The sequence below is a fragment of the Ammodytes marinus genome (genome assembly GCF_949987685.1).
Source record: "Ammodytes marinus genome assembly, chromosome: 18".
NCBI lineage: Eukaryota > Metazoa > Chordata > Actinopteri > Uranoscopiformes > Ammodytidae > Ammodytes > Ammodytes marinus.
Window position 1 is genome coordinate 21,997,418 of NC_137222.1, and position 17,310 is coordinate 22,014,727.

At 40.4% G+C, this 17,310-nt stretch overlaps 1 protein-coding gene across 5 annotated transcripts in view; it reads right to left on the bottom strand.

Annotated features, from left to right (window-relative positions):
• Nucleotides 1-17,310, bottom strand: part of LOC307265216 (uncharacterized protein) — a 56,389-nt gene that overhangs the window by 21,435 nt on the left and 17,644 nt on the right. For 3 of the 5 annotated variants that reach the window (XM_080046847.1, XM_080046843.1, XM_080046844.1), the window contains exons 3-5: nucleotides 16,397-16,527; nucleotides 2,129-2,338; nucleotides 1,579-1,657 (exon numbers count right to left, since the gene is read on the bottom strand). In XM_080046847.1, the coding sequence (XP_079902973.1) occupies nucleotides 1,579-1,620 (42 nt within the window). In that variant the 5' untranslated portion in view covers nucleotides 1,621-1,657; nucleotides 2,129-2,338; nucleotides 16,397-16,527. The remainder of the gene's footprint in view (nucleotides 1-1,578; nucleotides 1,658-2,128; nucleotides 2,339-16,396; nucleotides 16,528-17,310) is intronic. The other 2 variants (XM_080046845.1, XM_080046846.1) reach the window with 2 other exon arrangements.

A 17,310-nucleotide genomic window follows, 5' to 3' on the forward strand; every position in this document is an offset into this window, starting at 1 on the left:
GATTTGGCTAAACTAACAAACGAATAAAACAGAATAACTATATGTTTCGATACACTACTTCTTTTCAAAAATAAGTAAATGAGCAGATTTGTAATAACTGAATGACAATACCACTTAGTCTCCTGGTAAGAAGAGGGCAGCTTACAATGAGGTTGTTATAATAAGGTATAAAACAACAATGGTTAAAGGTCTTTGGATGTGGGTCATTTAACTTTGACAGCAGAGACCACTGTTTACTACACAATCACATCCCCCCTACCAAGAATTATTCTCCTGGCTCATGAAAATGACCCCCATGCTTTTGCTTTCCATACCTTAACTTCACAAAACCTTAGATCAGAAGACGGAAGGGTGGCTCAGTTTTGGAAGGCATGGCCGCACATTTCATTCCATTTATTTATAAAAACTTGTTGAGGTTCAAAATAACACAACTCGACTTATCTTACCATATAAGGTCTCCTACAGTCAGTCAGTACTGCGTGTTGGATTTCTGTTTTATTCTGTACTAACTTATTTTTCACGCCTGTCATTAACCACTTGACACAAGAGAATTAGATTCACACTGAAGGAGCGGGTGATGCTAAATGTAAAAAGAAACAAACTATGAGCTGCCACCTTTCAAACATCTCCTCAAAACTCACCCATACAATTTGAAAGGGTTTTTTGGGTGGCGTTTCCCTTTTAATTCCTCCCCATGATAAAGGAGGAGAAGATGCAGCATGTTGGCAGCCGGCCTGTCTGTCTGCTGTTTGTGTTTAAGCTTCACCAGTTTAAACTGGGCTGACACTTTGACAGCTTTCCCTGTTATAATAAGACTCACAAACAAGGTTTCGTCCCCCATCGTTTGCTGTCACTACACTGTGTCAGTCTATTATGAGTCTCTTTTTGTTTTTGTTTTTTAGGGGAAAATATGCTCAAAGAGAGAGCGAGTGTGTGTGTGTGTGTGTGTGTGTGTGTGTGTGTGTCTGCATCTGTGTGTATGACAGACAGAGCCAGATGAGCAGGCAGATGTTTCCACTGTCTCTACTCCGACTGCCTGAGAAAGACTGACAACAGCTGGACCAATGCCAGGCACACACACACACACACACACACACACACACACACACACACACACACACACACACACACACACACACACACACACACACACACACACACACACACACACACACACACACACACACACACACACACACACACACACACACACACACACACACACACACACACACACACACACACACACACACACACACACACACACACACACACACACACAAGGCACAGTGACACTGTTCTTCCCCTTGATTATTATTACCTACTGAAATTCTAACTTAGATTCCTCTCAAGTCATTTTCATCGTTTTGCCCGCTTATAATACTTTTTGAATGTTTGATTAAAATGCAATTAAGATCAACTGTGTATGGAGCTTCAAACCCTGTAACTCTGACAGGTAAGGGTCAGGCCCGGGGTAAGTTTGAGTTTGTTAGGCCCCCGAAACCCACCGGAAGAAGAAGGAGCGAGGAGCATAAGACCTTGGTGAGACCACAGATTGAGTGGAGAGTTGGACTGTACCATGTTGTTTCCTTGTTGTTCCGTCTGGTTCTTTCCCTGCATGCTGCGCTCACTCTGTCTGCAGATGAACCTTCCCTCTCTGTCGGACATGTAAAGAATAGAAAGTGTAGTGTTCAGTAATCTATACATGGAGGTGGAATAGTCAAGCAAAGGGTTTCATCTCGGCTAGACAAAGCATCTTAACTGCACTGGGCTGATGTTTTGTTACAACATGTAGTTATATATTCCACATTAAAGGCATGAAGAGGTTTTGCTTAAATGATCAATAAATACTGAACAATAAAACCAGGTTGTTGGAATGGAAATAATGCATTTCATTTTTTTTTAAATATGTCTGCATAGGCTATTTACTGTCTGGAGTCTATGTTGGAAGTGAACTCAAAGCACAAATACATTAATTGTTTAATTACCACAAGTGATATCGTCATCACAATATAATGTAATCGCAATTTTTCCTGATATCGTGCAGCCCTAATTTCCGGTAACCTATTTATCCTTTTTAAATACATATTTTACAGTTATTAAAAACAGAACGTAGAGCTGTGTGTACCTGTGGGACTGTGTGAGTATTCTCTGTGTTAAACTTGTCAGCCTGTGCGTCTCTTCCTGGTACCTGAGCAGGTCCTGGGTCAGCAGGTTACTGAGCGCGCTCAGTGCGTGCTCCTGGAACAACAGGCGCTCTGATTGGACGTGACGCTCTGTGAGGGAGACCTGAAGCTCAGCGGTCAGTTGCTGCTGGCGCTCCTTGATCTGCAAGAGTCTGAACACACACACACACACACACACACACACACACACACACACACACACACACACACACACACACACACACACACACACACACACACACACACACACACACACACACACACACACACACACACACACACACACACACACACACACACACACACACACACACACACACACAACCCGTCAATGACATTTCACACTATGCCTGGTTTGACAGCTGGAATCTGATATAGTTAAATATATAACAAGTCTGCGCATTAAGTTAAGTTACTTTATTAGTCAATGGCTACATAGAAATTTGTCTTTTCACATGTCCCCTCTTAAGATACGACACTGGGTCAGGGCGCAGGGTCAGCCATAGTACAGCGCCCCTGGATCAGTTTTGGGGTTAAGTGCCTTGCTCAAGGACAAAACTTCTACTTCAGCTTTGCTCAATTGAAGTGTTTGTCCTCATCATTTACAGTGTCAGACTGGACTGTTTGCTGATTGTCCACATACATATGACAAAAGTCTAATTTGATTCACACCGTCATAGATAACATTTGTTTCCAGCCGTACAATCATACTTTACTATTTAGTTTTGGATAAAAGATTATTCACTAAAAACATGGTTGATTTGACCCCAAACACACTGTGGAATAACGGCTTCTTATGCACACATTAAGATGGAAGGAAGTCTCTCGTAAAGCTTTTCTTTGGTTCACAAAGACACAGTTATATAAAAACACATGCTACCCAAGTAACATGAAGAACATGTTTTATTTTAATTGGACACTAAAAAAAGTCTTCCATATTTGAGATAATTACTGCAGGGAAAGCATTTTTTATGTTCATTCACATTCACACAATGGGGAGCTGTTCATCCCCCCCCCCCCCCCAGGTGCTGGCAGACACTCTGGGCCGCTCCTAACTCTAGTGAAAAGAAGCGATCATGACGGGACATGACGGGACCTTTCTGTGCTCTGCTCCCCTGTGTTTTATAGAGGTCCAGAGATTAGCCTGAGAAAATATACCAGGATACACACAGCATATCGCATTTCCCAGGCCTGCTCCTTCAAAAACCATTGAAAAAAAAACAATAATGCTTGATCGTTGTCTCACTTCCCGGCAGACCTGGCAACCCCACACAGCGGCTTTCCCACATTAGACATTCTTGACTAACCTCTTTAACATGAAACATTTCCTCCCTTGAACAAACAGCAGTGTTTTCATAGATACACACAGGACTGATGCACAGTCAGTTGATAATGCTCCCAGGTTATAAAGTCAACAGCAGCCAAATATTCAAAGGAGTATAGCGTGTGAGTGACACCTCCAAATACGGTAGTTCATATCAAGACATAGTGTACTGTTCTCATCTACTGGACAAGTACACAGCTATAGAATAGTAGCAATAGTATATGGAAGTAGTTCATTTCAGATGCAGGATTATCAGTCGGTGTAGAATTAGTTAATTAATTAATAGCAGTAGAAGCAATAGTACTACTGGCATTCATTTAGTAGCTTACTGTGCGTCTACAGCAGAAGCTTTCGTAGTAGTAGGCTACCAGTTCCTGTACTACAGCTGCCTTACCACTCATAGTGGTAAGGCAGCTTCTGATTGGTTCATGTAGTCGTCAATCTAGCTTTGTCAGACCAACCGAATCTCACAAGCTTACTCATCGATCCTTTACTTCAACGACTTCAAGAACAGATCAAGGGCTGCTACCTTCCACTAACAGAAAGAAAGCGGGAAGGGCCCGGTCTGACTGGAGGCTTGATTGACGACTACATGAACCAATCAAGGGCTGCCTTTTACTAACGGACAGAAAGTGGACCTCCCCCTGGCGAATGCAAAACGTCTGATATGATATGCAGGAGAGAAACAAATGTGAAGCTTGTGAGATCAAGGCTGGTCTCACCAAGGGAGCAGTAGTATAGAAAGAGTTGTGGTAGTTGTAGTTCAGTGGCCTACGTGTGTTTTTACTATTAGCAGCAAGGTAGAAGTAGTATATACTCGTCATAGCAAATCCAGTAGCAATAGTAGCAGCTGTAGAGATATTAGCAGTCAGTGTAGCAGCAGCAGTAGTGTTATTGTAGCATTAATACAGAGAGGGGGAATGATAAAAGTATGTGTTGGTACAGGATCTATCTGTCAACATTTGAGCTCACAACAGAAGTAAGCCAAAGGACTCAGAGTGTAGTTAAGCGTATGTCCACTGGGGGGCACTAACCCTCTGTGACAGAGTGTTGTGTGGAGCTGCAGGTGAAGTGTTTTGTTTGTGAGGCAGAAGAGGAGGCTCATCTAAAAGGAAAGCCTTTGATGAACCGACTGAAGGAGTGACATCCACATGTTGAGAGAGACAAATCAGCAGCAAAACAATGGTGAAAAAAAACACAAAACAAAACACTAAAGCCCTGTGGGAGACATATTAACATTGAGTTAATGAGCTTTATAACGAGGCCTACTGACTCCACTGTGTGTGTTATGAGGACTGGTATGAGAAGAACATACATGGGAAGGAAAATGGTGGCCTATAACGTCAATATTATATCTAGTCTATCATGATCATAACATTGTAGCATAGCTTAAATGTCTGTCGGTCGGTGTCTCTAGCTGTTGTTCCATCATGCTCATTACTGACCGTGCGGTTTCTCACCACCGGCATTTGTAGATCTGTATGTTGATATAATCATCTGGTGATTTTAATGCAATCCACGACACACTATTAGATTATCTCCCAGCCCTGCTGTCTGTCTAGATTTGAAACAATTCAAAAAATAAAAACAAAATGGAGATGGCTACAATTTTGATGACAACAATAGTCAGATTGGTTCAAGGGTTATGCTACATTGTCACATTCGATCTATTTTAATGGAAGTGCTCTAAACTGTTGTCCAGTTGTCAAATTCCTCTTGTTTTAGTTAGAAATAAAAAGAATAGGACTTCTGGCACAAATCAACCAAATATTTTTAAGTGAAATTAACTCAATTTGGGAAGCAGTTGAGAACAAAACAATGTTGTTTTTCCCCTGGAGAAAACTGAAATGATATTTGGTGTTCAGTATTTTTAACATCTAAAAAATCAGCTTATATTATCAACTAATGAGACTCCAAATCTGAAGATTAATTTGGAGAAAACTAAAGGCTTTACATAACATTATATTCAAATATCGACTTTTAAAAAACAAAAAAGGGAAAACAAAGGAGAACACCAATTGCATTAATAGTTTTGGGTAAGCCTATTCCTGCTGGATTGTGGGAAATCTCGCAGTATTTCAAAATTTCAACTCAGAAATAAATTGGTCTGTCTCCCATCCGTCAGTTCAATGTTGGGAAAAAATCCTGAGAGGAATCTCGAGGAGATGTTCAAGACTTTGAAGTGTTGTGCAAATGAGCGTCTATGTCACCTGTCAATCAAACGATCTCAACCAATCAAATGGCTCCATTAAAAAAACACTAAGTGTGTGACGAGCCACGGGAAACTTCATCTATCGGTGTGAAGAGACAGTAATTACCAATGAATTTCTGTGTGTGTGTTGTTTACAAACACACACACACACACACACACACACACACACACACACACACACACACACACACACACACACACACACACACACACACACACACACACACACACACACACACACACACACACACACACACACACACACACACACACACACACACACACACAGCCAGCTGTCGGTGTGTTCTGATTAGGTGCTTACACACAGAAGAGCGTGAATAGGTCTCTGTAATTGCTTGAATGTATGTGACTAACACATTTCACTCCATAATTGCAGGTGAAAAATGTGTGGGTGCTTTTTCAGTGTTTTTAATTCTTTTTTACATGAATGTATCTCACCACTTGCAGCCTGTCACATATGTAATTTCCACTGCTGAGGTTACAAAGGATGCATACGCTTTGCCGTATTTATAGAGCAAAAAAAAAAGAAAATCCATTTATACATATGAAATCCCACTCCGAAGTGTTTCTATCATGGACAAAGGTGATGCTACATAAACCTGTATGCAAATCAGCCCCAGTGTTAATGCCTCGCTCTACTTCAAGTTGTTTGTGTCAAGCTAAAACAGAAGTTACAGTTTCGAAAGTATTCCGATCGCACACGAGAGAATGAATGGATACATGTTTGAAAATGTATTAATCAGGAAAGTCATTTTCAAGCAAGGAAAACAAAACAAAAAAAATCTTGACAATTCTCTGGTTTCAGCTTCTCCAAAATGTGACGATTTGCTATATTTTTTTGATTAATGATCATTATTGAAAAGTATTATATATTTTCAAAAATGTATATGAATAATTATGAATAAATGGAAACAATTTTAGCCTTGCAGCTTTGAGAATAAACAGATGTTTGTTGTTGTTGCGCTCTTAGAAAAAGAAGAAGGTTTAAATGAGGTGAAATGTCGCAGAGGAGGAGAAATGGAAAGATATTTAGGAAATAAAGGAGTAGAAAGGTTGAGAAAGAGCAGAACGATTTGAAAAAGAAAATATTGAAACGCATAGGGGAAAGGGAGTAAAAGATGACAAACATCTTGTACCAGGAAAAAGTGAAAGGAGTGAAAAAGGAGGAGGGGAAGGGTGCCATGGTGAAGTCACAATGTTTTGACGGAGTGAGCAAGAATGACTGATGTCGGTGAAGAATGGTTTGAGGAAAGGGGGGATCATATTTCTATGTGTTCTATAAAGTAACTCACTAAAATAGAAATAGAAAGTGAAAGACAAGGAATAAAAAAAGAGGGGGAAAGCCAACTTAGAGGACGAGGTGAAAGAGAATGATTGAAAGGCTGGAATAAAACTAAAATAACCAAGATTTAATGAAAACAGAAAGAATGGAACGCAGAAAGAAATTAACCCTGTGTTCCAATCCCCATACTTTCTGCTATTTAGTATGGTAGAATTTTTTTTTAGGATGTACCATTTGTTAAGGTCAGATTTAGTATGCTTAGAAATACTCAAATGTCTACTACATCAGGCCAAGATTTTCTAGTGTTGAAAACAGCATGCTATTTGGGCAATTCTGACCCACAGTCCAGTGCGCACCGGAAGTGACATCACATCGACGGAGCCTACGTATGAAAACAACTGGGGATTCGACAGATATAAAAGCAAGAGGCAAGATCAAGGCACAATGTTATGATGAAATACATAAGGAAAAGTATGTCCGAAGTGTATGCCCACAGCATGCTTATTTTTATGATCAGCTGTAGAATGTGGAATTGAAAAAAAGAAAGAGTATGCAATTTGGAACGCAGGGGAAGATTTAATGAAAATAAAAAGAATGTAACGCATAGAGACACTTAACTAGAAATACCGGCTGGCGCTTATATGCCGCCGCAAGGCAGGCATACAAATGTGAACGACAGTTGTACACCAAAAATCCCTCAAAGCGTTCTTGAGATATTGCACTCCTGACCCTGACCTTTGACCTCCAAAATCTGTCCTTGAGATATTGTGCTATAGCAAATACGGCCCGGACGGACGGAAAGATGCCAAGCCTAAAACCTAATGCCTCAGACTTTGGGCTATCACTGGTGCTGAGGCATAGCAAAGGAGAAAAGAACAGTAGAGAGACGGAGATGCCCATGACTATTTAGATAAGTAAAAGATGAAAAAAGCAGCAGTTCAGAGTTTCAGAGCATTGCTAAAGGGCATTGCCACAAACGCAATGTTAGTCATTCATCTGCTGTTGTTATGAGATACTACTGTATATGTAGAAATAATGATCCTCCTCCGTACTGTGGGTCACTGTGACCTCTGAGCTGTTGTCCTACAGAAGAATTCCAGCTTCTTTAACATTGAACATGATATGAACAAATGAGGCATTGACACGTTTCCACCTTATTGATCCATTTTGGGATGTCGATATCAGGAGATTCCGAAGACATGAAAAGGAATGCATAGATTTTGAGAAGAGGAAGAAGAGGAGGATGAAGGAGAGCAGAGGTCTGACATAGTTGAGCTGGCTGTGTACCAACCTGCCACTCTGCCTGTTGGTATTGGCAACCAGCTCAACTCTACTTGCGTAACCAGACTAAATAATATGTCCCTGTGTCTATCTATGGGAAAATACAACTGAGAACCACACACATAATCTGTGACTATCAGACCTCATCTATTCCTCCACCAAGGGCTGAGTTTGTGTGAGTTTGTGTGTGTGTGTGTGTGTGTGTGTGTGTGTGTGTGTGTGTGTGTGTGTGTGTGTGTGTGTGTGTGTGTGTGCGTGTGTGTGTGTGTGTGTGTGTGTGTGCGTGTGTGAGAGAGCTCTAGGCCCATCATGCACTGCTGCAAATGATAAAGAACACCTTGTAGTTTTTAAGTGAAGCAGGTCTTGAATTCACGTTTGCTTGGAGACACTTCATTAAACTTCTAAAGGAGAATATCGGCACAGTTGTCAAAACATTATATAATTCTGTATAAAGAATCCAGTGCAGTTTTTGTCCTCTGTTGGATATTATTCAACCACCTGTACACAAGGAGAGAGGAGCGCTATTTCCCCTTAACTTTAGTTGCCGCCGACTATTCAACAGAAGACGACGAGGAACAGCCAATCATATGGTAGGAATAGAGGTGGGCGTGGCTGACTCATCATCATCATCATCTTTATTGTCAGACTCAAGGTCCATAAAAAGAACATACAAAACATAAAAAACATAAAAAACCCACCCCGACTGATTGTAGTTGGAGTGGAATAAAAATAAAAGGCTAAATGAGTGATGAAAAAGCAAAATGAGAGCAACTGGAAGCAAGAAAGGTCTCTCAGTAGTTTGGTGATATTTTGGATTTCTACCATCCGACCAGGTATATAACATCACATGCACTGCTAACTGTGCCAAAGAAATGTGGCAGCTCAGACTGGCAGTAACACAAACCTGTTCCACCGTCTGAAACTATCCTATCAGTTTGAACAGGCAGAGAGGAAGAAAGTGACCGTCCCAAAGCAGTGTGTTCTTAGTGGAGCAAAGACAAACACCAGGCCAGTGAGTGACGAGCCATCATGCGCCAACTAGTTTAAACCACAATCTACCATCCTCCACTTTCACTTATAATGATATTATGATAAGTGTCGATAATGATTGATGATGAACATTTGATCTTGATAACAGTTTTGGCTGTGTCTGAACATGAGTGCCTATAACAGGCAGACACACATTGTCCAGGTATTTGTCTCTGACATGTTTGTCTCCCTCCACCCCAGTACAATGGCATTCACCAGAAAGAAAAAAGAAAAAAAGAAAAAATGGAGCTAAAAATGAATACTTTTTAGTTGATAATTTGCAACAATTTTGATCACCATTCATCATTTGTCCATTTTTAGAACCAAAATGCCCAAACGTTTCTGTTGCCAGCTTTTCAATTGGGATTATTAGCTGGTTTGTATAGTCTTCTGTTATTGTCTAGACTGTCGGTCAGACAAAATAAGTACATTAAAGAAAAATGCAATGCAGATAACATCTGATATTCTATCAAGAAAATGAAAAGACAGTTAATTAAGAAAGGAAAGCGAGGAATAATAAATTATTTTCAAAAATGTCTCGCCCCAGAAAGGTCTTTGCAGAAGCCGTTTCCTTGCTTCTCTGGATAACATTGGAATTACTTTCTACTGAATAAATAGTTCCAATAAAAACGGCCAAAGAGAAAATAGGTGGTTTTGGGTGAAGTGAGTCTTCAATAATTAACATGGAGGTGTAGGAAAAACTAGCAAAACAGACGGAAGTGACAGAAAAGATAGATATTACAGGGAACATGCATTATCTTTATAATTTGAGCAAATTTACAATTTAAGAAGCTTTTTCTCTGACCTCTCATTAATAAAATAAATATATAAAAAAGTCATATATATAAAAATACTTGGCAGTTTTATACTTGGGTGTTTTCCCACTTCACCGGCTGGAAGGTCAAAGGTCAGATAGACAATGACAGGTAGTTAGGCTGACAGGCCTGTGTTAATCAAAAAGCATTCCGATCATTATGATCTCTTGGCTTTCAGACTGGACCTCCCTGCTGCTCTGGAGGCTTCCAGTAATAAACAACGTGTATTTATAAAAATGCTTTGAAAGCAGGAAGACAAACATTAAAAAGGAATGTCAGTCCTGATTAAAGGGAGAGTTCATTTCCCTTCAAGAGGCCATTTCTTTACAGCACCAAGTTGTTTTTCAATTCAGTTACAAATAAAGTAGAGCAGGGGTGGCCAACCCGCGGCTCGCGAGCCGCATGAGGCTCTTTGCCCAGCTTCGTGCGGCTCTTCAGTTCATATCAAATTATGTGATTTATAATTTTTTTTTTTTTTTTTTTATACTTTTTTTTTGTGTGGGCCTATGTGTGTGCATGTTCGCAAACGTTTCATGCGGCTCTTACGTTCGTTTTACATGTTGTCTATTATTTCATTTTTTATTTTATTAATGTGTAGGCCCTATTTGTATGCCTGTTCGCAAATGTTTAATTGAGGACGCAACATAACGTTCGCAAACGTTTGGTGCGGACGCAACATAAAACTGCCAGCTCAGCTTGGAGGGAGGTTTTCCGTGAGTAAACTATTTGTGTCAAGTTCGCTCCGAAACAGAGTGGGAGAGTTCATATTTTTTGTTGAACGTTATGGCAGGCCATTCTGCCTTATATGCCAGGTGTCATTTGCGCATTTCAAGGCTTCAAATCTTCGGCGCAACTTCAGCTCTCTCCATGCTAAAAGTAAGTCCCACAAAGCAACATGCATAGTAAGAGAAAAACGCAATTTTAAATTGTTATATTTTTGTTTGTGGACTTGGTTGAACTGAGAGTTTGTGTGTGAGGCAGTGCACACAATGTTCATTGTTGAAAATGACTGCCCTGTCGTCTTTAGTACTGTAGGAGTCCAGTCCTGTCATTATCACAGTGGCGGCCTTAACGATCTGGGGGCCCGTTTCAAGTCCTAGTGTGGGGCCCCCTGTTTTTTTTTTTGTTTTTTTTAATAAATAATGCTTGTGCATGCATGTGCAAGCTCCCCGCGAAAATAAAAACGCCCTCCCCCTCCCCCCCTGAAATCTTACTGGCCACCCCAGTGCCCCCCCCCCTCTGAAATCTTACTGGCCACGCCAGTGCCCCCCCAGTTCAAATGTTATTTTTTATTTTCATTTTATTTTTTTAATTACATTTTTTTCCTGATATGTATCCTAGTTCAGAGATGATATGTATTTTTTTTTCTTTCTTAAGTTTTTTTGATAGGTAGTTGCCAAGTTCATCACACAAACACTCCAATCCACTGATATGAGATCAGTTTGCAATTTTTAATTACTAAATTAATGGTAGGACTGTGGCCACTAGAACTGGTCTCTGGTCAGCAAAGGTCTTGAAAACAGCATAAGTGTGCTTGTGACATGCGTGCCACCCATGCATGTGTATAGGCACGTGTCCCAGCAGATTTTTGAAATCTGAATAAAAAAATTAAAGTTTGTAGTTAGCGAGTGTAACATGTTCTTAGCAAGGGCAGACTTTCATAAATAAAGGTTTATTTTTTTAGCAAGATATTTGGTCAAAAGCTAGTGGTCATCCGTCCCTCTGTGCAGTTGTTAGGCATCTGGCTGCTAGCAAGTTATGTTGTCTTGCTAATTTTACTATTCATCTGAGCTGAAATAAATATTGACTTTTTCCTTTATTATCTTCGCCAGAATGCACCAGAATGCTTAGATTACATGTTAAAAACACAAAAAAATCTTCTGAGGGGGGGATGCCCCCAGACCCCCCTTCAGGGGTTTAGTTTTCTGACAATGGATACTAACATGATTTGGGCATTTGGGATTATAAATCATCTTTGAATTGGTTGTACAGCATATCACATGCTATTCATTCAGGGGTGCGATGGCCACCCCACTCTAACTCTGTGGCCCACCTTGGCCACCCCCAGTCAAAATTTCCTGGAATCGCCACTGTGTGTACCCGTGTGTACGATGTGGCTCTTTGCAGTAACACAGTAAAAAATGTGGCTCTTTGTCTCTGACTGGTTGGCCACCCCTGAAGTAGAGCGTAAAGAAAAGAAACACATCTGACCTGTGGAATCGAGACAAGAGTCCTGTAGCCTGATGTTGGTTGGAAATCATAATGTTTTTGTTTCATAGAACAGACTAGCTGGACGCTAGCTGGTTAGCTTAGTGGGTAACACCACTGACTTTTTGTCTTTTATTTCCACTATAAAGATGTCAAGCAGGCTATAGCAGAGACAATGGAACTACTGGAAAGGCAACAAGAGTTGGAGCCACTTGCAAAGAGAAAGAGGGAATTTGAGAAAGTAGAATGGTTAAGTTAAGGCTACAACTTAGTACAGCCAAAGTACGGCTACTACTGCCAATAATGAAATCCTAAGTCATAATGACAATTCTCTGCTGGAGATGCAGCTAACCTGACAACTCTACTAATGTTATGTTGGATGGATACATAGGGCTTTACCAATTGGCGCCACCATTTCCCCCCCAATGGATGGGTGAATGGGAGGTGTGGTACGGTTGAGCTTATAACTATTAAATAAAGTGAAAAAGTCAACAGTGGCAGCTTACATGGTAATGTAGCGTGTAGTATATGTGTTAGCCACTTGGTTGGACGGTAATGCTTTACATAATGCTCCTTCATCCCACCCTCTTCCTCTCTCACTGTGAGAAAAGTTTGGTGAGAAAGAGCATTAAGGAAGGCTTTAGCTTCATCACAGAGCCGTGAAGGTTACTGCGCGGTTAGGATTAAGTTCTCAAGTCTATAGCAAGCAGCAACCCAAAGAGGACAGAGACTAGTTTGTGTTAGAAGAGTTTTTAGAAGGCAACATTATCACCCTGACAAACTGAGTTTTTAAAGTATTGTTGCAGAAGTTCCCTGTGTGTATAAACTTCTTCGTCCTGCTCTCCACTCACAGAAAACAAAAGAGAACACTGCCTTATCTCTGTTCCCAAAAGCTGCTTAGCTGTGGATCTGTGTACTCTTGTACTGCACAAAACCCAACCCTGGCTTGGCGCCGGACACATAAGCCTCCCTTAAAGGTGGAGTCAGTGATTCTGGAGAATGCTTGTTGTCAAAATCACTTACACTTTTTTGAATCACTTACACCAAATGGTTTGGGTAACACTTTACAATAAAGTTTCAATAATAAACAGTTATTTGATGCTTAATTAATGATATTAACGGTTACTTAATGCTTATTAAGCATTGAATAACTGTTAACGGTTAGTTACTAACAGTAAGTTGATGCTTGGTTAGGCATTACTATGTTTAGTTAACTAATGCAGTTAAGCATTAAATAAGCAGTTACAAACGCTTAGTTAATGTTAATACCAGGGAATGTAAACAAAGGGGCCCACTGTAGCTAGCAACATGCCCGTTTACAGAGCCTAGGCATTGTATTAACACTGGATTTTTTCCCAGACAGGAAGCGGATTGTGAGGAGATATTCACTGATTTTGACGAATATAGATTTTAACAACAAGCGTTCTCCATAGTCACTGACTCCACCTTTTAAGCAAAGGGAAAAGGCCAACGTAATGAAAGCATGGCGATGTGTTGATCCAGTGAGGTGGATATGAGACGTGTGCAGGACATTGTGAAGGGGACATGCTACACTACTTAGAAACTACTCATTTCCTAGTCTCGGCAATGATAAACTAAAGTTATTGAGCCATTTCCTGGAATTCCCTCATTTTATGTGTGTGTACGTGTGTGTGTGAGTGTGTGTGTGTGTGTGTGTGTGTGTGTGTGTGTGTGTGTGTGTGTGTCCATGCGTGCAGGTGGGTGTGTGTCTTGCTGACACACCTCGGATCCTGTAGATGTGTTTAAGCTTGTCTGGTCTGACAGAATCCAGAGCGGTTGATGTGTTGTTCTGTTGCCAAACTGCTCGTCACGTCGGCCAGAACAGAGGGTGTGAGCGAACAGGGCGCGGCAGCATGCAGCCACCAGCCATACAAGGCTTCTATTTGCTGTGGTGACAAAATCTAAAAAAAAAAAAAAAAAATCATCGGGAAACTTTCACTTTCTAACAGTTTCCAGTAAAAGATTAGAAGTGGGGGATTCACGCAAGTTCCAGATTTCTTTTTACTGTTTATTAACCCCCGCCGGCATGATATAGATATACTGAATGGAATATTGTGGTATCTGTGCCAATAGCGGCATTATGAAGCAGATCAAATTTGTATGTGGTAGTCAAATTTTGATCCACAAACCTCAACGCTTATACTAAACTACAATACCATAAGTGAGACAAGCCGAAACTAACAAAGCAACCTTTCGGGAAGATTTTACTACTTGAAATATTTAATTGCGTTGAAACTAAATCTTGGGTGAGAAGTTCAGCCTACTCTCTCATCTCCTAACACATCTTAAAGGCCTACTTCACCGGTTTGAATATGAAGGTGTATTGAATTCTGAGATCCTATGTAGTATAAATGTGCAAAAAAAATTGAAATTGGTTCATCCTAGCCTGAGAAAAGGCCGAAAGAGTGTTTTTTTTAACCCTATATTAATCTTACTGTGACATCACAGTAAGATAAATATAGGGTTAAAAAAAAACCTTACTTTGTAAATATTACTGTGATTTCTCCTACTGTGACATCACAGTAATATTTACAAAGTAATTTTTTTTTTAACCCTATATTTATCTTACTGTGATGTCACAGTAAGATTAATATAGGGTTAAAAAAAACACTCTTTCTGCCTTTTCTCAGGCTAGGATGAACTGATTTTTTTTTTTTTTGCACATTTATACTACATAGGATCTCAGAATTCAATACACCTTCATATTCAAACCGGTGAAGTAGGCCTTTAATGGAGATGGGGTGTTGGATTGTCACTTTTTTAGAAAGCTACACAACTTGTTAGAAAGCATACAGTATAGTCACCAGGAAATGTTTTCGTTCATGCACAGGTGGTCAAGTGAGGAAATGAAGTTGCATGCATTTAAGCTAAGGGAAGCCTTTCTTTTTTACCTAGCCGTATGGATACACAGCAGAGGTAGCGTAGCAGCATTAGCTTGAATCAGCCCAGAGCTGTTTGTCAGGTCTGTACCTGTACACAGAGCCAGGAAGACTACAGACAAAAAGAACCTGAAAGTTGAAACAAGGTGAACGCCATGACAGTGTCTGGTTTAATACGACGGCTGCATCGCAAAGACGCAATTTAAGAAAAAAAATTCTGGACGATCCAATTAGAATGAGCAAAATGGTTACATATTGCAAAAAAAAATGATGTATAGTTACACTCTTGAGTTGCTTTCCATAGAGAAGTCCTCTCAAACAGAAAGGGTTACTGATTTCATGTGTGAAAAAGAAAAGGTTTGTTAGTATAAATAAAGCTTAACCACACCATTTTTCTTTCACACACACACACACACACACACACACACACACACACACACACACACACACACACACACACACACACACACACACACACACACACACACACACACACACACACACACACACACACACACACACACACACACACACACACACACACACACACACACACACACACACACACACACACACACACACACACACAGGATCCTGTTTTCTCCAGTTGAGCAGAACCTGCTGCTGTGACGAGATACAGTGGAACTCCCACATTTGTGTTTCAGCTCTGTGACAAAACCCAGAAACACAGTAGCTGCCACCCACTCACATGTGTTCAAACCCTACATAGCATGGTACACATGTCTATAAAGAAGAAAGAAGGATGCTTTTTCCTAAAATGCAACATTTATTATATTTTAGGAATAAAGGAGATGTTTCACTCAAAATGGACCAGGATTATGAAGAGAGAAAACTCTGGGAAATTAACTGTATTTCTAATTAGTAAACTGTTTTCATGGTGTAGTGTCCGAAAGAACCCTTCGTACATATCACATTGCCATTGCTGAATCTCCTCTTTTCAGCCTCTGTCTGAAACACTCCATTTAAGAGCCTGCCTGCCTTCCAAAAAGCCCAGTCTGCTCTGATTGGGCACTGCAAGACACTGAGAGAGCATCATCCTCATAATGCGGTGTTTCCCCTCTCATATACACAGTAGCTTCTCTTTTACCAAACACATGCTGTCATGTCATTGACTCACTGTGTGTGTATGCCGCTGAGCTCCTGCTCTGTCTGTCTCTGCAGCTGCAGCAGCTGAAAGGTCAGCTCCTCACTTAATTCAGCAAACCTCCACAGTCCACCTCTGACTGTGTCCTCCTCACACAGCAAGCCCTGATAGCAAGGGAAGACCAGAGAGACAGTCTGTTAGCTAGCTGCGGCTAAAGGAGTATATTACCATTGTCGTCAATGTATTTTCTAATTGAGCCTGCAGCCAGGTTAGGTAGCAAGCTAATAGTTTGTTTATTTCTGAAACTGACTGATGACGCACGCATCACATCAGTTTTTGTTTTACATGGAACACGTTTGGCAAGAAATACATCAAAGGTCCTTTAAGCCTAGGCCACGTTGCTCATGAGCAAGCAATTAGCAAAGATGACATAGAGGTAGGCCTACATTAGCATGCGTTTGTTATAGCAGCCGTAAATGCATATTAAAGCCTCTGGAAACCTGGTTTAAAAGAGAAAGACATAATATATAATATCAATGCTGGGTGTCTCAATAAGCTTTACAAAAATCTGTGTGAATTTTTTTTTCATAAATATTAGATTTGCTTTGGGAAGCTTTGTTACCGACATGTTGCTAGCTCAGTGGGCCCCCTTTGTTTACATAGCCTTTGTTTACATACCAGTTTACAGAGACTAGGCTGTACATTACCACTGGATTTATTTCACAGCCAGGTAGTGGATCATGAGGAGATAATCACTGATTCTGACACAAAGTGATTTTGACAACAAGCGTTCTCCAAAATCGCTGACTCCACCGCTGATTTAGAATTTTCCGAAAACGTTTTGCTTGGAAGAACTGCTGTACGTGTTATTCACTATGGACATTCCTTCTGATTTAGCTAAATTGCTAAATTAGCCTTTTGGATAGTTTGTTTAGATCTTCTTACAT